This window comes from Didymosphaeria variabile (genome assembly GCF_027946475.1).
Source record: "Didymosphaeria variabile strain IMI 356815 chromosome Unknown scaffold_4, whole genome shotgun sequence".
NCBI lineage: Eukaryota > Fungi > Ascomycota > Dothideomycetes > Pleosporales > Didymosphaeriaceae > Didymosphaeria > Didymosphaeria variabile.
In genome coordinates, this window is record NW_026611623.1 from 2747117 (window position 1) to 2768119 (window position 21003).

At 51.7% G+C, this 21003-nt stretch overlaps 8 protein-coding genes across 8 annotated transcripts; 2 read left to right on the plus strand and 6 right to left on the minus strand.

Annotated features, from left to right (window-relative positions):
* Positions 1-2386: 2386 nt before the first annotated feature.
* On the minus strand, positions 2387-2594 carry N0V89_005810 (uncharacterized protein; the record flags this gene model as incomplete). The annotated part of the gene is made up of 2 exons (XM_056214584.1): positions 2387-2389; positions 2433-2594. The coding sequence occupies 2 exons, from the start codon at positions 2592-2594 to the stop codon at positions 2387-2389; spliced, it is 165 nt and encodes a 54-aa protein (XP_056071851.1).
* Positions 2595-3060: 466 nt separating this feature from the next.
* On the plus strand, positions 3061-4857 carry GAL83 (galactose metabolism- protein; the record flags this gene model as incomplete). The annotated part of the gene is made up of 2 exons (XM_056214585.1): positions 3061-3956; positions 4197-4857. The coding sequence occupies 2 exons, from the start codon at positions 3061-3063 to the stop codon at positions 4855-4857; spliced, it is 1557 nt and encodes a 518-aa protein (XP_056071852.1).
* Positions 4858-5802: 945 nt separating this feature from the next.
* N0V89_005812 (uncharacterized protein) lies at positions 5803-7416 on the minus strand (the record flags this gene model as incomplete). The annotated part of the gene is made up of 1 exon (XM_056214586.1): positions 5803-7416. One exon carries the CDS (start codon positions 7414-7416, stop codon positions 5803-5805), a length of 1614 nt encoding a protein of 537 aa, XP_056071853.1.
* A 1936-nt stretch (positions 7417-9352) lies between these two features.
* On the minus strand, positions 9353-10629 carry N0V89_005813 (uncharacterized protein; the record flags this gene model as incomplete). The annotated part of the gene is made up of 3 exons (XM_056214587.1): positions 9353-10354; positions 10403-10468; positions 10522-10629. 3 exons carry the CDS (start codon positions 10627-10629, stop codon positions 9353-9355), a joined length of 1176 nt encoding a protein of 391 aa, XP_056071854.1.
* Positions 10630-11587: 958 nt separating this feature from the next.
* On the minus strand, positions 11588-13406 carry N0V89_005814 (uncharacterized protein; the record flags this gene model as incomplete). Its single annotated transcript, XM_056214588.1, has 3 exons — positions 11588-12330; positions 12389-12940; positions 13190-13406. 3 exons carry the CDS (start codon positions 13404-13406, stop codon positions 11588-11590), a joined length of 1512 nt encoding a protein of 503 aa, XP_056071855.1.
* Positions 13407-15762: 2356 nt separating this feature from the next.
* N0V89_005815 (uncharacterized protein) lies at positions 15763-17004 on the plus strand (the record flags this gene model as incomplete). The annotated part of the gene is made up of 1 exon (XM_056214589.1): positions 15763-17004. The coding sequence occupies one exon, from the start codon at positions 15763-15765 to the stop codon at positions 17002-17004; it is 1242 nt and encodes a 413-aa protein (XP_056071856.1).
* A 74-nt stretch (positions 17005-17078) lies between these two features.
* N0V89_005816 (uncharacterized protein) lies at positions 17079-18407 on the minus strand (the record flags this gene model as incomplete). Its single annotated transcript, XM_056214590.1, has 3 exons — positions 17079-17371; positions 17423-17781; positions 18004-18407. The coding sequence occupies 3 exons, from the start codon at positions 18405-18407 to the stop codon at positions 17079-17081; spliced, it is 1056 nt and encodes a 351-aa protein (XP_056071857.1).
* Positions 18408-19090: 683 nt separating this feature from the next.
* Positions 19091-20494, minus strand: N0V89_005817 (uncharacterized protein; the record flags this gene model as incomplete). Its single annotated transcript, XM_056214591.1, has 1 exon — positions 19091-20494. One exon carries the CDS (start codon positions 20492-20494, stop codon positions 19091-19093), a length of 1404 nt encoding a protein of 467 aa, XP_056071858.1.
* Between the last annotated feature and the right edge of the window lie 509 nt (positions 20495-21003).

Below are 21003 nucleotides of genomic sequence, written 5' to 3' on the forward strand. Positions count from 1 at the left end.
GCGGGTATGCCCTATATTCCTATTTTGAGCAAACAGTCACTTAGATCGGTCCGCGGCCTTGCACGGTTGGTCGTATCGATCTTAGATCTGCTTGCAAGCCTCGTCCCACACTGGGTGCACTCAATTCTGTTCCGCAAGACTTCGCATCTCCTTTCATCTACCGACAAGCTTCCAATAGTTTGTCTGTGGCGCTCGTGTGCGACGCCGCAATCGTGATCTTCATTCTGGCTACGCCGCCATGAACCATCGACCACTGACTGCATTGGTCACTGTTACACGCACATTGCTTTTTCGTCTTGAGGCTCGGTCTGGGTGAACGTGGAGCCTATCTTTTCCTGTGCTGGGTATGTAGCTACTGAATGCATTGTCTCGATCTCATACTAGTCGCCGAGTGGTCAGCCAGTGACCTGGTTTCTGGGTCGCCCTTCCCTGCTGATTAGCAGTCGGGTGGCCCCTTCCTCTGTTTTAATAACATCTTAGGACGCGCTACGCCTGACCTTTGGCCACATTGATACGGCAAACGACACTCGACATGTCCTTACAACGTAGTTCTTGACCTCCATTGATATCCAAATGGTGCTAGACACCTGCCCTCGTCTTGGATTGCTGGAGGTAGCACTATCTTGGAACGTGCTTGCATCCACTGCAGCAGCAAGCCCGTTCCAACCTCCGGCTGATACCAACAATGGGACACATCGGCCTGCTAGCTACGGTGAATCACCTACATCGCGAACCTGCTTTCTCTCCGCATCGATCATATGCATGTCGCTTCTTGCCGGTATGCTAGGTAAGAGCTGCCACCAGCATGTTTGCCCAATGACCTGATCTCAGATAGGGTATCGTGTTCGACAGCTAGAACGGCAACATTTCAGGACCCTCACCCTCACACGCGTGTTGGTCATAGTTCTTGGTTGTCTCGCCATGTCCTTTGTCGCGTCTGCAGCTATCGTCGAGAGTGGCCTCGGACTGTCTACTTCAGCTGTATGTCATGCGGCCAATATCATTTGTCTCGCATTCTATGTAAGCTGTAAAGTTGTAATGTAAGCTTGCTCGACAATTGCAGTGCTTTGCATCACATCCATGCAAATCAATGCACCGCCACACGGTAGGCTAACCGAATCCTCAGGTATATCTTTCTGGTTGAGCGTGCCCATGCGCTTCGAGCGCCGTACATGAAACGTTCACGGGACTGGATCTGGCTTGGTGGAATGCTGACAATAGCTTGCGGTTTCGGGAGTATCGCTATCTGCGGTTTCATATGGCCCATCGCGAACTTGTCGGAGGTTGATGGACGATGTCGCATTGGCCTGCCCTTCCGCGTCACAATCCCGCTGCTCACCTTCGACGTGGTCATCAATACGCTCTTGACCGGCGTATTTGTATATCTTTTACGGCCTTTACTTCGTCTCAACTTCAGGTCAAACGATGCAGCCCCCACGACACTATTCGCGAAAGGAGTGCGTCTCATCTTGAAAAGGCAACATGGTCGATCGAACAGCTTGGATGTGTATCCTATGAATCACCAATCTTTTCAGTCGATCGAGAGATTACTTTGGAGGTCGCTCTGGGGGGTCCGTATTGGTCATGCTGCCGACCGTTGGAAACCTTGTGGCTTTGATCCCGCTTCACGGGCAGGAGCTGGGCTGGGTCTGCTTGACTATTTGCGCCTTCGATGGTAAGTATCTACCTGTACCATTTACGACGTTCAGGGCACATACTCACGTTGCGCAGTTACCTGGTCCACATGCGTGGTCCATTGGCTTACATTAGGATCTACCGAGCTTGATGGGAGGGCGTTGGTTTTGCTAGCACAGCCGCCGCCTGATTCCGCAAGCAGCGCTTCTACTGTCCCACTGCAACAACCAGTACATGCACACGAGACAGGAAAGACAGGGCAGTCCTCAAACATTGGTGCTAGGAAGATGCCCGATGCCGATAGGGATGACCCATTCAATATGCACTACCTGGTTAAATAAGATACAGCGTTCTGTTCCACCCATTCAGCAGCAAATGTCAAAATTCGGACTCTTCCTCAAGGATCGGCTGCGATGATAGGCCTCTCCTTCGAAGAGCTGCCACTCTATCGATGCGTGGACCAGACGGGCTTCCAGCGTGCGGCTCTTTCTTCACTCTTCGCGTTGCCCTAAACTCTTTAACTGTCCTACCATTCGCGCTTGGTTGAGACTCCGTTGCTCCGTCAATCTTGAAAGCTGAAGTAAGGAACTTGAAAATCAGAAAGAGGACGGTGCCGGCAATGCATCCGATCAGAGCCGCGACCCCGACCCATATGTATATAGTCTGTTGTTGCGTTAGCACGATACCCCTTGCTTTGGTGCTCGCTGCATCTCGGTCTGTGTAGTAGTCGTTATAGAACAATAGAACCAACCTACTTCAATGCGTTCCAGGATATGCAGTCTCAACGGGAATGAGACAATAACGTAGATACCGTGGAGGAGGTAGGCTACGGGAAGGAAGACGAATTTCGCGACTGCCCAGAAAGGTGATAGGATGAAGCCAAGTGCGAAGAGAATCCTGTTGGTAGGCCACCAAAGGCAGTACAGTATGGTGGAGAGGATGGTGTGCGCGTCGGCCATGATGGGCGGACTGCCTCCAGTACAAGAGTTAGGGGGCCGGCGTTTGTTGCCTTTTGGTGTACCACACGGTATCTGGGACGTTGGCGTGTCGGTGCAGGGGGTGCGGCGTTCGATGGCAGGGATGAAGCGAGTGAATGCTAGGCGGCCATGGTGGTCGTTTCCGAGCGTAGGTCCACCAACTCAATCAAGGAAAGATGGTCCCATCAAGCCTGCCGCAATCCCTCAAGTGAATGTCGTGGAGGCGATGTAGCTAGTGACTTGTAAGTGTTCCAAGGATCGAAAGGGAGTAGCTCAACGCCAGGGAAGCTACTGTGGGAGCCCCGCGATAGAGCTCCATGGCCTGTGCGCCGTGCAGATCGATCTTCTGCAGGCTGCATTGGCGGGCGAGCGGGCGTCTTGTGTGCGACTTCCATACTGCCTTCTGGATGGAACGAGCCGCCGCGGCCTCCTCTCGCACGCTCTCGACATGGGCAACCAACCCAGCTCGTCGCGCGCCCCCACGCCGGGAGGGAGCTCCAGTCATCCACAAAGCCCCGTCGCGAGCGTGACATCGCCCACGTCACATGCGCCTTATCATGACCGCGATCGCGCCCAGCAGCACAACCCCAAGCGCAGAGAGTCGATCCAGGCGCTCAGCACCGTCTTCGACAGGAAAGCGAGCGTCGCCCCACCCTCGGCTTCCCTCGAGAGCGCTGCTGCCCTCACAGCGCCCGCACGGCCGAGAAGCCGTTCGCAAACCGTTTCCGCCGCCACGCCCACCACGCAAATCACAAACACACTCCGCGCCGCGCAGGACAACTTCAAGTCGGCCTCGCAGGAGAAGATGGGCAACGAGCAGAGCCGCCCAAAGGGCCAGCCACGCGAACTGACCCCACCTAAGCCAAAGCCGCTGCCGGTAGAAGAAAAGCCGATACCGTCCCCGAAAACTGCGCCAAAACCACTACCGATACCTCGTGAAGACCCGCATTCGCATGGCGGCAGGAACGAACCAGCCTCCGCTGCCTCTCTCGAGCCCGCCGACGCCTCGCAGGAAGCCTTCGTTGTCCCCTCGTCCCACTACAGCCGCCCACCCCGCCTGCCGTTGCCCATCGAAGAGGAACCTGTGGGCCCAGGCTCACCCATTATCTCGCCCGCAGATCCAACAAGCCTCATAAACCATGACGAGATCGAGGGCGCTCTCCCGCGCCGGACGTCCATGCTGAGCGACCGGACTGCAGAGGATGATGACCTGGCAGACGAGTTCAAGGGACCGCAAGGCCAGGTGACGGTACCAACATTGATTGAGTGGGAGGGGCCTGGCGAGCGAGTATATGTGACCGGTACATTTGCGGGTTGGGAGCGGAAATTCAAACTACATCGAAAGTGAGTGGCGCCTTTTACTTTCACGTGGGCAGCCGGTTTCAGAGCTCAGGCAGAAGATCTGCCGGCAGCCTGCGTCTACCCGTGTGGCTGCGGTTTCGTGCAGGGCCGCCGAGACCTGGTCAATCATGTCCAGCCAATTTCTTGGGGCTTGCATGTGTAAACTCTATTCCTTACGCGTCACTTTTGCCTCTTTTTACGGTTACACTGCACAACGACATACTGACTTGCTTTCCTTGATAGTGGCCCCAGCAAGAAGAAAGATGTCCTCTCTGCCTATGTCCACATTACACCCGGCACGCACCATCTCATGTTCATTGTGGACAACGACATGCGAACGTCCGATAAGATGCCGACGGCGGTAGACTACACCAACATCCTTGTCAATTATGTGGAAGTGTCGTACGACGATATCCCGAAGCCCGGAGCCGAAACCAAGGACGAATCGAAAAAGTCAGAAACCGCTCCCGTCCCAGTTCAAGATCAACAGGCTCCCGCTGGTATCTACCCTCCGCAAGTCCTACCAGCCACCCCAGAGCTCGCGCCCGTGCAGAAGCCCCTCCCCGAACCTAAGCCCAAAGTGCCGGCACCAGCACCCAAAAGGTATCACCAAAGCATACCGCGCTATCTGCTCGATCTGGATGCCCCCGAGGACTCACGGCGCTTTGTACGTGCCAATGCTGCGGGTAGCGCCCTACCGACTCCTCCCACGCTTCCAATGTTTCTTAGTAAGAGCATCTTGAACGGGACAACGCCGATGAAGGACGACAGCAGCGTATTGATTATGCCCAATCACACGGTGCTAAATCACTTGGCGACGAGCAGTATCAAGGATAACATCCTTGCTACGAGTGCGACGACAAGGTACAAGCAGAAGGTATATCACGACCCAATGCTACTATAGATAAATTATCTAATGATGTGTAGTTCCTCACGACAATCATGTACAAACCACGAAGCGAGGATCCAGACTACTGATCCGCCCTCGAAGGCGTTACGTAAACCGTGCCCTCGCATGTCGTTTGGGAGTCAGGGTAGATGCGGATCACGAGCTTTTGGTTCTGCATGTCCACACGTTCAGCGCAGTGGGAGGATGACGAAACGACGCAATGAAATGACTGGCAGGAATGGTCTGATAGACCGTCCGGATTTTCCCTTCTCCACGAATACCCCAGTAGGGTTTTTCGATTCACATTTCTTTTGGTGAGGCAAACAAAATCGGGTGCCTGGGCATCTTTCACGGCAGGATTATAGATCTCTATCTCCGGTTAACAGGAGGAGATGTGGGGGTTTGTTGCACCGGCCGAGCTTGGGCTGGTCGGTGGTTTGGTGAAGGTATTCTCCGGTTCTGTTCATTGTGGATGATGTTCAGCTGAATATTAGGTATCCTGAGAATTATATTTCGAAGCGCATTGCATGACTGCCCTTTATGTCTCGTATATTTACTAGCTTGCACAATAAAAGCTTACACCAGGGCGGACTTTTTCTGGTGGATTTTGGAATACAAGATCCTGAGGTGATCGACGTGCGTTGCGACCGAATAATCTTGGAAATGCGTAATGAGCGCGGCTGAGCATGTCTTCCTTGTCCGCGCTAAAAGTTGCAGTGCACCACTGTTACTAGGAGCCCCGTCCCTGTCACAGTTACCGAATTCAATACCCAGCGCGAGAAGATGTATAAGAGGGCCTATGTATGTGTAGCACTCGACGGAGATCCCCAACATCCTCATCATGCTATTGTTTACCTTCCGCAGTATCTCGACGAGCGGAAGGAGGTTGCGGAGCGGTTCGATACTGCCGCATATCTTACAGAAGGCACGATCCAGTCGAATCATTGCATTTGGGCATGATCAAATCCAAGCTGCATCTGTGAGCATCATCGATAGTAGCAGCCCTGAGCTTGGTAGCCAGTACGATAACAACGATCTGGCAGCAGCACCTGGTTTTGCTGTATCGATTGGCGAGCTCTCATTCGTGGTATCGCCGGCGCTTTCAGAATCTAGAGGACGTTCCGTATTGGAGTTCGAGGCTCTGGTAGGCTTAATTGTCGACTTAGATACAGACTGAGTATCGGATCTTTCGGTAGGAGCAGAAGTTACCGCAGCGTAGCCATCGGCCCTCAACGTACTCGTAACGTCATCATATCCAATTACGAGGTGCGGCAGGTCTGCGAAGGCATAGCTAACGCCATCGATGACAACATTCTGTCCGCTCGGGTCAAAGTAAACGGCGTGTCCGTTCACCGAGATTTGCGCGCTGCCTGGCTGCAGAACATACTCGCCATTGACCTTCAGAGTACCAGAAGGTGGGTCTAGCACCAGTGATAGGCCCATGATAGACGTAGTAACAGGAACTGTCGCACCTCCCGTTGGTTGAGCTAGAGATACAGTAGTGCCAGAGATGACAACAGCATTGCCACTCAGGCTCAGCGTTTGCATCTGCTCCGATGAGTTTGGATCACCGATGAGCACCACTTCCGGACGAGACGGATCTCTCCATATTGTTTCACCACTGACGGTGCCGAGAGGTATGAGCTTACTTTGGCCAGATATGATAAGGGCGCCACCGGTGGGTGCGACAGAGATAGTGGTGCCGGAGATGACTAGAGGAGTGTCGCCGATGCTGAGGGTATGAGAGTCTGGAGCCCCGGGATCTCCAATGATGATGGCGCTTGGGTTACTGGGATCGATCTCGATGGGAGATCCTCCTATGGCAGCGATGGCTGAAGTGGGAGTATTTCGCCCAGCTGTAGCTGTTCGTTGTGGAATTGGCGTGGTTCGAGTGAAGGACACAAATACAGGCATGGCGGCAACTGGTTCGTGCGTAGGATCCCGTCCATTTGGCGTTTCATTGTTCGGAGGGTCTTTTGCAGGAGCACTGCTAACAGGGTCGTTCGGATTACTACCATTTGGCCGACCGTTCGGAGGGTCATTGTTCGAAACTTTCGTACTCTGCGGAGAGCTGGGATCGTTCGGAAAATTAGGCCGGCTTGTTGGCTTTGGATCGTTCGTGGCCGTCACGACCGCTTCAGGCGTAGTTCCCGGTGCAGCATCGCTAGTTTTAGGTGGTGCATCGGCCGTTGACAAGAAATTGTCAACGCCACTCAGGGCAATAGGTGGATCGGGAACGCCTAGGAAATAAGGCACACAGCTAGCCCAAGCTGGATCGATCTTCTGGATCTGGGTAGGGACCGCAAGTCCCAAACCGGCCAGCCAGTTTTCAGATACAATGGAACTACAGCCAGCAAGACATTGCGGGATACATGTATACGCCGAAGCTGGAATCGGACCATTGAGATCGTCAAAGTTGAATGGAAATGCTGTCGCCCCAATAGGTTGAACGTGCAACGCTGGATTCATCCTCCAACTACAGATAGATGAGATGTCGCTCGAGGCGACCTCAATGATTTGGTCGCTGTACACACTGCCAACTGGTACCGTTGTAACCTGTAGCAGATTGCCCATGCTACATGTTTTGTATGCCGAAAGTGCCGAGTATCGGACATAGGCCTTGTCTTGCCAGTATGTGGTAGAATTGATGACCGTGGAGGCATGCGGTTGCGAATATATCGACACGGAAACTGTGCAATGTCAGTGCAGAACTCTGATAGGTTTCTCACAATACTTACAGCGATTGAATCCCGGTGATGTACTAGCGCAGAGGTCTCTACTCTGCGATGGAGGTGGGAAGTATATAAGCTGAACATGCGTTGCGGCAATTGTACATTGCTCTGTTGCACACTGCGAGGAGATAAGTGTACCACTGGGCGGACCGTTGCAATTCTCGCCTCGAGGGCCCATTGCCAGTGCGGTAATATCGTTGCCATTCCAGGTGAATGTCCCTTGACCACCTGGGGTTATGATCGCCCGTCCGGTCAGACTAGTGGCGTTTGTAATGCTGTACATGCTCTCGTCTGGTGGATAAGGTGTTCCATGCAGTGTTAATATTGGCAAGCCACCATTCGCTGCCGGCAATGGTGTTGTTTTCCCATTCACCACGACAGAGATTGGAGGCGTGGCTAGTGAGACGGTGAGGACATTGGAGGAGGACCAGGAAGAGAGACTCCGAGATAGTGAAGAAGCGTAGAGACCCCACAGATCCGAACATGCCGCAGCATCCTTGATGGAGCATTGTGGTCGAATCTCAGTGTATGTTGGGGCTACTAGCACTGTCATCGTAATGTATGAAGTCGTGACCACAGGGGTCGGAAGAAGAACGGGCTTGAATGCAGCTTGTGCTTCTTCCTCTGTATCAAAGCGAGGGAAACCGTCGCAGAGTACAGTGTAGGATTGGTTGCCTGACGTAGCTACTGCTGGCCGGGTATAGCTAAGGGTCGAGGCCCTCGTCAAGGTGGTCGTTGAGGTCTTTCTTTGCGACCTAGTAAATGCGGCCGCTGCCTCGGTATATGACCAATATGAGAGCCAGCAAAGAGTTTCATTTGCGAAGCCTGATCCGCCTTAGTTTCTGCATCAAGACCATGCAATTGTGAAGGTTTCTGCTGTGTACTCACTTGTTGTATTAGATGGTAATGAGGTGGTGCTTCCATTTCCTAGCAACGATGTCGAGTTCAACGATTTTACCCACGGAGCAACTGTTATTGTCGCTGGTGATGAGAGATCGCTCACGCCTGTCGTAAGCGAGCCTGTCGCCACTATTCCAGTGCTTCTAAAGGTATTATTTGCGGAGTGACTGAACCCTAGGAGTATCAGCTTTTTATCATCTCGGTGTACATTTACGATGCATACCCCAAGTAGAGCTAACGCCCGCTACGGCGAGCGAACTAGTAAACGAGTTCATCCTAGCGACGAGTTGACGGGAAGGATTCGGGCGTGGAGATCGCGACTTTTAAACGACTCTAGGCTTGTGCCATCTTCCAAGGAACCGCGTAACCTGGGCTGTGGGGGCTAAAGACCAATTAGCCTTGGTCTCGCAAGCCATAAATTCCCCTGGAACGAGGCCCCGAGCGCTTACGTGCATAGCCTGTGGGCATTTGGGCGTTAGCCTTGTGTGCATATTGATCTACAGTAGGGGACAGAAGTAAACTTGTAAGCACTACTGTGCGATTTCATTTCCTCGTTATTGCCAAGGATACCTCGTGGGGGGCTATTTCCCTGGAACAGGTCAGCTCCACTATTGGCACTTTCTCCTCATGAAGATCGGATATTCCCAAGCAAGCCTAACTATACAGTGTAGTCTAAGTCTTTCGTAGAGAGTGTTCTTAATCCATGGGTTGGCGGCGCGCTGGTGCGTCTGTTTGGTCCAAGTTTTTGATTGCGCCTCTTCTTCTGTCGGTCATGCATGATGTACGTGTAAAGATATACGGCGACTGAAAGTACAAGGCTGCATAAAAAGTAGATCCAGATCCAATTTGATACAACACTATCATTCTTCTTAGCCTCATCATCTGGCATCCAGTTCCAGAAAGACGTGCTGAACATCGTCTGTCGCATTGTCAGCGAACACAGAAACAATAAGGCGCGGCGTACAACTTACTGCGACAGCAGTGGCAGGAAGAAAGATCAGTGTCACAATTGCCATGATGCGCATGACATAGTTTTCATTGAGCGCATTTTCAGCATGCCGCTGCGAAATCAAGCTGTAGACGGTATCTACCTGTGCTTGCGCTCTAGCCTCGAGTAATCTTTTGGAATCCTCTGCGCCTGCAATGAGGCCTTTCAAGTATGTGATCCGCCGGACGAAGCAATCCGGAAGGTCCCCGGGAGGCTTCGAAACTTCTTCAATCAGCCCTAAAGAGTTCAGACCGCCTTGAAATGTTAAACCGCAAAAGTATAAGGTTCCGAGAAGACCGGTCAGCTTCTGTGTAATATGACCGAAGTCGATCTCTTCAAGGCGCGCAATGCGCTGTTGTGGAGACAGATTCGCTTTTGGATCATCTGCCGCGCCATGTATGAGACCGGTCTCCTTCTCGACACTTGCCAGGTACTGAGCTCTTCGCTCGAGCAGCACAGCGAAATGATGAATTTTCCATTCTACCAGAATGGTAGGGAGAAGCATCGCGTGGTATGCATATTCAATCGAACCCCGCAAGCATCGCTTCATGTCGTCAATCTCGTTGGCCTGCAGGCCGTGCACAAAGCAGTTGACGATACCAGTGGTGGGGCATTTGGTGGTCGCAACACAGTAATTCCAGTCCTTGGAACGACCCCCACGAAGCATAATGCCCACTGGCGTAGCACTCGAATGGTCGATGCTGAACTTCGCTTTGATAGGCATTGTGCTGAGTAGCATCCGGAGGAATTCACTTGGCAGGTTCCATTTTTTACGAATGTCTTGAAGCGTAGCGCACGAGAAAGGAAGAGCGATGACCTCCGCGTCAGAAGTATGCTGCTCAGGCGCACAAACGAAGACGCGAAGTAGTGGCTTCAATGCTGCTGCGTCATACTGTGCCTAGGTCAGCTCCAGTTTACGCGATCACTCATTGGGCCATACCTTATCAAGCCAGGTCCTTATCCCATCTTCTGTGATCGACTCTTCACGAAATCGCTGCTCGGTATCCTTTTCCCCAAATTAATCCAACAACAAGGCAGCCGGGAAGAGGATCTACTCACGGCTTCTTCACCATACACTTCGATAATCTCGTTGCCACGTCCATTCAGTATATTTCGTCCAAAGTAATGTTCGTCGTTTCGAAGCCGAGCATCGTAATCGTCAAACATGATCTTTGTTTACCGCGTTCAAGGCACGCTGTCAGACCATAGATTTCGGGATAGTCGAGACATGGCATTTCTCGCAGTCGCTGCCTATTTGAATGGCAGACGCTGGCGCTCTTCGACACGGTGCAACATATGTTCCGCCACATCGTGGGAGCTGAGCTGAACTGCGAGGCTGTGGCTGTGAAAGATTATCGCATCGCCGGAATAGGTAGGTCTATTCTTCTACACCAATTATAATGCCCAGCATCCACACTAAATTTCTTCAGCTTCACCCAGCCTGATGCTGGAGGCGTCCTTTTGGCGTTATATTGTTGCACAGGAAACGAGTGAAATGAGGCAATGTATCTGCCTTATCCGCCCTGCCAGGCGCAATCGGTGGCGGAGCCCTTAGGAGGTCGATCTTCCTTGCGACCAGCGGTTTGGGCGGAGAGGTGCCGCCTAGACGGAAAAGGAGCCTCGTCCATATCCACAAAGGGATCTTGGAGAGCTTGATAGGTACAAGGGCGAGGCACAGACAGACCGTCACTTAGTTCGAGCCAACTGCTGCGAAAGTATTATTTGGACGACGGCATGACATTTGCACCCGACAGATGCTCCACGGAGGAAGAATGCACGAATCAAGCGCAATGCGGGGACGCGGGCTAACGCGCTTCGCTTAGCGTATGGCTTAGGAACATTGGAACCTTGGAAGGAACCACCACACGTGACTCCTTTTCCTCCAGGGCTCTTTTCAAAAACCCATCCTTCCGCGATCTGAGTAATTTGATTCTCCGGTGTTCCCGTCAATCGACTATTACCAAATCTAGGTTAGGTTGGACCATCCACTGCGATCGCCTGGAAGCGATGCAATCGCAAGAAAGTGAAGTGCACAGGACGCCATTTGACGACAAGGTCGTGGTTGGACAGAGTCATAAATGATCAACAACGCGAAGGTCTACACTAATCCAACTCTTCCAGCTATTTATACTTGACCAAACTTGACCTCATCAAATTTAACCTGCTCCGCACTCGATGTCTCAGCCTGCTCGATGTACTGCGTGTACGATCCGGTCCTTCCCTTTTCAATACTGTGCACAGAATGCCTCCTCATATCGCCCGCAGAACCAATGCCCATCTGATTCATGCGATCGCGCACATGCTGCTTCGCGAACAGATAGTCAATCTCCTCAAGCGTACGTCCAGTCGTCTCAGGGCAGTAGAACCACACATACACGGCGGCAATGAAGCAGCAGATCAAGGGCCAGATGAAAATCTTCGGACCAACAGCCTCGATACCGGTTCCGCCCCCGAATACCATGACCCAGGTCGAGAGCCACTCGCCGCACGCTGCGAGACCACCAGCGACGTGGCGGTACTTAAGAGGCGCAATTTCGGGACCGTAGATCCATGGGGGACCAAGCCAGCCGAATCCAAAGACGACCATGTAGAGCATGATCATGGCAACTGCAGACCAGTTTGTAGCCACGTTTTGTGAGGATTCCGGTAGAGTGGTGAGGACAATGTACACGAGCATGCAGATTCCGCAGCCAATAGAGGTCCAGAACATCATGGAACGACGACCGATACGTTCGATGTACCAGACTGGTGGGTAGGAAGCAAGAGCGAATACGGTGTTCAAAACAGCGGCCAAGATGCCGGAGAGGAAGTGGCTGTAACCAAGCTTGAGGAAAATCGTCGTGCTGAAATAGACAAGCATATTGATTCCTGATAGATTGTAAGAAGATTATTTTTTGGGCATTGTTGAGATGAGACGGCTACATACCCAAAAATTGTTGTGCGAATAGGATGAGGAAACTCGTTCGAAGGCGACGACCGACCTGATAGTCGGAATTGTCCCAGAAGAAGTGCAAGATATTGAATTTTGCATTATCTTCCTCATTAATGGATGTAAGAACTTCCTTCTTCTGCGCTTGCACAATTGGATGATCTTCGGGGAGATTATAAAGCCTGGACAAGACGGCGTCTGCCTCGGGAATGCGTTTGCGATAATAATACCATCGCGGAGTATCGGGGAGGAATACAAGGCCTCCAGCGGAGAAGATGGCGAAGCAGGCTTGCATGGCAACAGGAATGCGCCACAGATATGGTCGGGTCTCGAGGCCTTGAACAAAACCAAAGTCAATCCAATACGCGAGTGCCACACCAGTGATTAGCAAAGCAAGCTGCCAGCACACTTCAGGACCGCGCTCTCGAGCCTCGAGTGACATTTCAGCCATGTAAGTAGGCACTGCGCTAGCAATGCAACCGATGCCGCAACCGCAAATGATGCGTCCCGTAATGATTTGACCAACAGAGTAAGACGAGGCCTGAATAGCTGCACCAATGCAGATGAGCAGGTCCCCAAGTAAGATTGTTTTGCGGCGTCCAAGTTGCATGCCGAATAATGTCACTGCCAGGGACTGCCAACCCCGAAGGTACAGAGTCAGTTTATGTATTAGAGAAGTGGGGATACTAATTTGTTCGTAGCTTATTTAAGGGAAGGAAAGGCGCTTTTCTTCTGTCTCCAATAGACAGATAAGAGGTCTTCCTTTCGCATTGCTGGAATAACACATCTAATTTGTACGCGGGAGACTTGCCATGGCAGCAGCGGCGAGATTGTAGATCGACGCGATGATGGGAATGATGTAAACACCCTTAGGGTTGCCGATAGCATCGAGGAATTGTGGTGTTGATTGAATGCCACCGAGCACACCAGCGTCGTAACCGTACAGCATGAATGCAGAACCGCAACATGCTGACATGACCTTGTACAAGGTCCGTCCTGAGAGTTGAGAGAGCATGGCGGAATAACTGGACCCGTATCTAGTTGTGAAGGTCAAGGTGACGGCAGGGTGGGTGAGAACGATCAGGAATGATCGCTCCTGAGAGTGATTCGATAGCTATTTGGGAGAAAGCAAGTGATTTTCCAGGAGCTACTGCTGATTATTACCAGAAGAGTCCTTTAGAGAGGTTTATACTCCTGTGTCTCGCAATAGTTGAAGCTGTAGGCCGAGATCCGGGCCGTACCACGCAGACATCTGTCTCTCACCTCCGATCACGGCAGGCCCGTCTACCCCAGATTTTGCCCCCATTTCAGACCCGATGAGCTAGAGGATCTGCGCTCGCCACGGGATCTAGACTTTTGGAGCCGGACGCAGGCATGGCTCAACCAGGGAATCCGAGTATTGATTTGGTAAAATAGAATTGTCAAATGCGATACAAAATGCCGGCTTCGGAAGATGCCGTATGCAGGCTCGGGTCTGAGATCAACTCAATTCCTTGGAGCTACCTAGTCTTGCGCCTGCGCAAGAGATCTTTGAAATGAAGCCCCGTGTAATCGGTATCAAAATAAGTCACGATCTAGAAGAGCTCGATAAGACGACTGCTTACAACTCGTCACAACTCCAGGTGTCGCTAGAAACTCGCGAGGTGAGTAGTCCCGGTGATGGACAAAGAATCTGATGACTTCCGATGGCCAGCCATTGCACGGAATCCTGGACAAGCCAAGCCTGCGACGCTGCACATCGTGTTACACAAATTAGGCTTACCCATATTATTGGGTACAGCAAACTAGGGTCATCGAAACTTGTGCCGAAATCAATGCCCGGAACTAGGAGTTGCCTGCTGCATTTCGAGGTTGCTGATGGTTAGGTACCGTCCGGTCAGCTTTTGTGCGACCATGGGTTCGCAGCCTGATTCCACTGTAGGCTAATCGTTACTTCGAACTTGTAGGCTTGGATTTCTGGTGCTGGCAGAACAAGTGCGTGAAGAACCCGAGCGCATGCTTGCAAGCCCAGCATCGATCGCTTGCGTCAGCTGAGCGTCAAGGCTCATCGCGATCTTTAAATCAGGTTTGGTCCCTAATTTGAACTCTTGCATTGGTCAAAGTCTCTACCGTTCCGATGGCTCAGCCAAAGCAAGTGAGAGTCAGTCATATGGGAAGGTATCCTAAACAATGACCGGTAGCACCCACATCCTTGTGAAGGACTCTGATACTGAGATGCAGCATGGTTGTGAGATCATGCCACTTGGATTTCCCAACACCACACGCCATCAACACAGTGTTCAACTGATCTCAATTTGCTAATTTCATACTACCATCCGCTTCTACTGTACATGCCGGATAGCAGTTAAGCTGTGTGTTGCGAGTGCTGACAGTCGCTCGAACCATGATGGGCTGATGCTGGCCCTGTTCGTCGTTGTCGTGGTGAACTCAATAAGGATGCTGACATGCTTCCTATCTGATTGCCCTGCAGCGCTATTGACACTTACTCGATTCTTAGTGATGATGTGTCTTACTCCAGTCTACTCTCCATCTGCTACCATCTTCAGCTGGAGCCGCTCCTTTCTGTGGCGTAACGTGGGCTTGAAGTGTTTGGTAGTCGTACGCTACGATCTCCATCAAAGGGTTTCTACGAGGCTTGTGCAATATCCGCGTTTTGGCTTATAGATATACCTGGCTGTCAAGGTTGACTACTTGATGAATAGACAGGGATATTGCTCGGAAGTCAACATTGCGCTTTAGTTGAGCGGAAAAGGTAGTCGCCGTGCCAGACGCCTAAATTCGGACACGACCTGAATAGTTTCCCTGTGGACCTTGCGTAAGCTTATATGGGGCAAAGGGATGCCCTAAAGCATGTTTGATGGCCTCAATATCTATCTCTTGGGACATTTTGGAGTGAAGTGAAGCGGGAGGGATGACACTGCGTAGATCTGGTAAAAATGGAGGTCGGTGGTGAACGGTAAAGTTTTCAGTCTCTTTCATGCTTCCCCTATGGTCGCAGCGATTGCGAGGGTGGCCGGTGTTCGAATCAGTTTGTCTGTATCGCATTCCGTAAAGAACATTCTGAAAGTTAGCACCAACTTTGAGCTGAAAAGGGCGATCGGCGGCGTGCCGATTGCCTCATCATGTCTATTCGTAGGTAGTATCATCATTGAAGTGGTAATGACGGGCTCTAGTCTCAGTTCGCGCTCGATATACTGAGTTGAACTAGATTGGGTAGGGAGCGAATATGGTCCGGTCGCTGGGGTTATACGCACCGTGTTTACACTATTCACTCACTCAAACGCCCGCCTCGACCTCAAGTGCCGACAACAATCTTTTCGCAGGACCTTAACCTCGACTAGAAATGTGCATTGCTAAGGAAAGCAACCAGCATGGACTCATCACCTCTCACTCTACGCGCGTATACTCCGGCTCCTACTCCAGCGTCTGAAGACGACGACAAACTCCCACAACACACAAAACCCTCGCGCATCAAAGTCCTCGAGCTCCCCGAAAGACAACGCAAGCGCGCCGAATCCGCTGCCTCCTGCGCCGCTGTACATTTCGAAGATAACCATATCCGCGCGGCCTTCTTACACATATCAAAAGTCCGCGACGAATCTCACATCCGCGCCAAATGCGGCGACCGCACAGGATGGGCCGCTCTGCAAGTCGAAAAGCGCCAGCAGCGCGAGACTATGCCCGCCGAAGCGCGCGCAAACAGACTATCGCGTCCGCAACCTCGCCTAGCTGTGAGCGCGCCCGTCATGGCTAAGAATGGGTTATCGCGACCTCTGCCTGCGAGTCCAGTGGGGAACGCGTGGTCCGGGGAGCATTACTGGAAACCGCAATTCTGTGAGTCGGGGCCTGGAAGCCCGGGCTCGGATGAAGCCGGGTGCGCGCACAGTGACGCAGCGCGTCAAAGAGTGTACGATTCAGTGGTCGCGGACGTAGAGACGTGCGTGACTGACTTGAAGGCTGAAATTGCGCAGAGTGGTGAGCAGATGACGGATGCAGAAGTTGAAGTCATGGCCGCCATGACGGTTCTTGAAGAGAAGAACGCCATCTATGCAATTGAAGACGAGATGCCTGTACCGAAAGATGTTACCTCAATAACAAAAGACCTCGCCGACGACCAGAAACAAGCTCTTGACCAAAACCTGATTCGCTGTGAATCCGACTTTTGCGAATCAAATTGGCTCCAGTTCGCACAGAACTCATTGCAGCCTACGACAACCCTCGAATATGTGCGTGCAAGCCTTTATATGATCAAGAAGCGGAGGAGGAGCGCAGGGCTGGAGCCTTCGGAGCCAGCACACGGCCTCGTGCATGCTGTGCAGATCCTGGAAGAGAAGACAAGGAAGCTGAAGGCGCGAGACAGCTATGAAGAAAGCAGCGATGATGATATGGTGGAATATGGAAAGTTTCTTAAAAGCATAGCCGAAGTTCTTCCCAAGCAGGGAGAGAAGCGTAGTAGTATCAGGAGGGATGTTTCAGAAAGCGGGCTTGGGAGGAGGAGACTGAGGGGGAAAGCTCCTAGTACGCTCGACTTGGAGACATGGGCATCGGAACTGAAAGAACTCGAAGAGAAGGGTGGGGTCAATGAGTCTAGTAACGAGGATTTGAGCTGCTAAACCTGTCAATATGATCGTCGATGTTGGGACGATAGAAGTGGTACAAGGATGTACCACCAGTGCATAATTACCGACTATGCCTTCTTCTCAAAAAGCAGATGCGTGACACCCCATGTGTCGCCGCCTTCCCACTTGAATAATTCTGCACACGCCATGTAGAAAATTTGCCACCTGTTCCACCATGTGATTACGTCTTTCTCGCCGTACGTTTCCACGAGAGCGGGCCAGATGCTATCTTTGTTGCGAAGCATGGTCTTGAGCCAGTCTTCGCAGGTTTGCGCATAGTGTTGCCCATTTACCCACCATTGTCGTTGTACTGAGAGACTGGATTGGAAGTATAGTAGGAGATCAGCCGAGGGCATAGTCCCTGTAGGAAGTTAGAATTCATATGAATCGAAATCGAAGTTGTTAAACATACCACCCGTGAAGAAAAACTCGCTCATCCACCCACCCTCAAAGTCATACGGCGTATCTTTGTGACAAAAGATGTGAAGAAACAGCTTCCCGCCTGGCTTTAATGCTCTCGACACCTTCTCCAGAAGCAACTGGTAATTCTTCATGTGCTCAAACATCTCAATGGAGACCACGCGATCGAAACTCTCGGCTTCGAACTCGTAGTGGGCAGCATCCCCAGTAATTACAGTAAGATTAGTGAAGCTTCTCGATCTAGCCACGCCGTCAATGTACTCCTTTTGGGTTCGCGAGTTGGAGAATGCGGTGATCTGAGAGTTAGGAAAACGCTCTGCGAAAAAGAGGGAAGCAGAACCCCAGCCGCATCTGTAACGCCTTTGTCAGCGATGATTTTCCGCAATCCTAGCTTTTTGGTCCTACTGCTTCCGTCACGTGCCGCCTTGCTGACGGGAGCTCCTTCTGTGTTTCAAAGCATCGGACAGAGATTCTGGGATGAAATCTCCTTGAGCGCCAACAGCGCCCACTGACTCCAAACAAGGTACGCGACATCCGAATTTTGTCGTCACTCTCAAAGAAAATCGCACTCACCCCAGATCCAAAATCCTCATGCCATCCTTCAACTCTGCCCTCTCCACATAAACATCCAACATCTTGACCTCCGCCTCACTCAAGGTCTCATCCCCCTTCTCGTACAAACACGCACTGTACTTCATCTTCGGGCCCAGCATACCTTGCAACACACCCGTTCCCACCTCGTAATGCTGCTCATTCGCCTTCTTCGTTTCAATTGCAATGGGCCTTTCCCGGAGCAGCTTCACGTAGCGCATCTTAGATTCGTAAGCTTCGGATAAAGATTGGGTCGCGATTTCCTGCAGGCGTTGGGACAATTGACGACGGATACCGAGCCGTATCAGAGAATGTGGGAGATAGCCGCCATCGAGGATGGGGTTGATGAGGGAATCGGACATCAAATATTCGGAGAGGGCGTTCATGGTGGGCGACTAGACTGCTCCTTGAGGCACGATGTCAATTACCTGAGGTGGGTTGGTTCACCAGGTTGGACAGGGAGAGAGGGACGGGAAGGTGCTTGTGTAGCTTTGTATCGTGACTTTAAGACCATGTTATTGAGAAGATTGGTGTTTCAAAGACGAGGCTTGAAACGGTTAGTGCACGAGTAGTGTGACGTCAACGACTCGTGCAAATAGGAAATCGCGTTGCGAGAGCGTGCAAAGAACGTGGGAGACGACAAGGTCAAGGAGTCAATAACTCCAGTAGAGAGTCTGGAAATGGTTGTGGGCTAGGCACCCGTGTTGGGCAAAGCCAGCATGGGTGTTGCTGAATAAATACAAGGGATGGTAAGGTCAGGAGTCACAATCAAGCTTACCATTGACTTTTTCACGAGGCAAGAAGCTGATATTTGCATTTGCCTATCTTGAGGACTCGAAGGCTTGTTTTTGATGCAGGTCTGCGTTGTGCGCCATCCTTAGCGGAAGCTTAACCATATCGTAGCCCTTAATCGAGCCACAGAACACCATCCGCTACCCCATGAGTAACATACCAAAACATCATTGAATTACTCAGAACCACCATGATTCGACGGAAGCCTCTCCTCACGAAGTAGAGATACAATGAGATAGGTTGATCTCAAGCAACAGAAGCCCAGCGCGGCCACGTTCTATGACCAGTCCTCTTGCTCTGCTTCAGCCGCCATTAATTCAGGTCGACACGTACAGCCAGGGAGCTTCAGATGAACGACCCCAGACTGCGTCACCTTCACGAGCCAATCTGCCCAACCAATTTCAAGGTTGACCGTTCCCTTGACTTCCCCCATCTCTAGGCGCGTCTCCTTCTGCTCTAGCAAGTATTTGCGGAGCTGAATTGCAGCATCGACGGGCTTCGGCGCCACCACTTTCTTCCTACTCGCCTTCGCTACCTGCTTTGCGGTCGCAATTTTGGCATTGACCATGCGCTCCAGACGAGACATCATGGTGTCGCAAATGCCGGCGGAATCGGGTCGCAACTTAAGCAGCTTTCCCGCGAAATACTCCGCTTCATAGATGTCTTTGATGTTTGCCGCCGCAGAGCAGGGCTTCGTAGATGGAGATGTGAACGATGAGTCACCGTTGGCGCGGCAGACAAGCACATCATCGAACGAGGAGTTGGGTTCAATGATCTCGGAGACGGAGAAAGAGGATTGACTCAATGACGGGATCTCATCTGTATCGAACACATCCTGCGGACTGCCCACAACAGTCCTCGAATCGTCATCATCCTCTTGCTTGGTAAGGTTGTTCTGTGGAGGCCCGAATAGGCTCACCGCATAGATTGGCCGCTTGCTAGAATCGAGGACGTTGCGACTAGTCGGTGCTGCTGTCTGCACTAATTCGAAGCTGCTGTTGGGTGTGAAATTGACGTCCGGATCGTATCCGAAGCCACCGCGAGGATCACGCGTCGTGACGATCTTGTTGGAATGAACGTCCACCAGATTGATCGGTCCGAGGCCGGAATAGCTGATGGGACGTTTTACGACGGTTTTCACGGAGCTGAAGCTGTTAAAGCTACTTTCGGGCGTGAAGTTGATGTCCTGGTCGTACCCAAAACCACCACGAGGATCGCGTGTCGTGGCGATTCGGCCGGTGCGAGCATCCATTAGATTTATCGGACCCTCAAACTCCGTCTGCACCGGCGCCACGGTTTCTTCCAATTCAGGCGGAGGCGTGCTCCGGGTCAAGTTGAGTGAAAGCGGCTTGTTCGATGGCTTATTCACGTTCGCCACAATCTCGATGTCTCCAACACCCGCATCGTCAAATACACGTGATCGCTTCTTGAACCTGTTTTCAGGAGCCAGATTAGATAGTGAGAACGGAAGACGAAGGCCACGATCGTGGTGCCCCACATGGGAGTGCATCTCTGGAAGGGACGAGGAGAGAGGCAGCAGAGGTGGTGACGAGGGAAGTGACGCTGATACGAATGATGTGAAAGCGGATCGAGGGATCTTAACGCGAGGCGCTTCTATGTCGTCTTGGGTGTGTACTGCGCGCTTCTTTGACGCAGAATGACTTGAGGTAAAGGAAGACATTGTTCAATTTTGGTGTTTTGAGTAGTGGAAGGTGGAAGGTGGAAGGTGAATGTGAGTGTGAGTGTTGAAGAGTCTTCGAACAATAGAATATTTGCTGGCTTCTCAAAGATATGCCGCTGTTCTGGGGGCAGAGCGGTTTAAGATTGGGAAAGAAGCAGCGTGCCTTTTGAAGACAGGGTGAGTTCGCGCTGTATGATATTCTTAGCGAGGGGGTGTTGAGAATTGTGAAAGTTAAATGTCTTTTCAATGAACTAACCTTGCTGGTGATCATCAACTCCAAGCGGGGGTGGTTTAAGGCGGGATTAGAAGTGCTCAGGATCTTGTAAAATTGGTAGGCGAAACACCTGTCTCAGTTCTCCCAATGTCGAGTCTCGTGGCCTTATTGATGGTGAAAATCTTGATATGGTCCTCGCTTTTCTCCGAAAGGTGCAAATTTGAGAGTGGTTCATGCGAATGGAAACCGTGGCCGAAGCAGCAGTGGACAGATGTGGCGTGTTGGTGAAAGGATC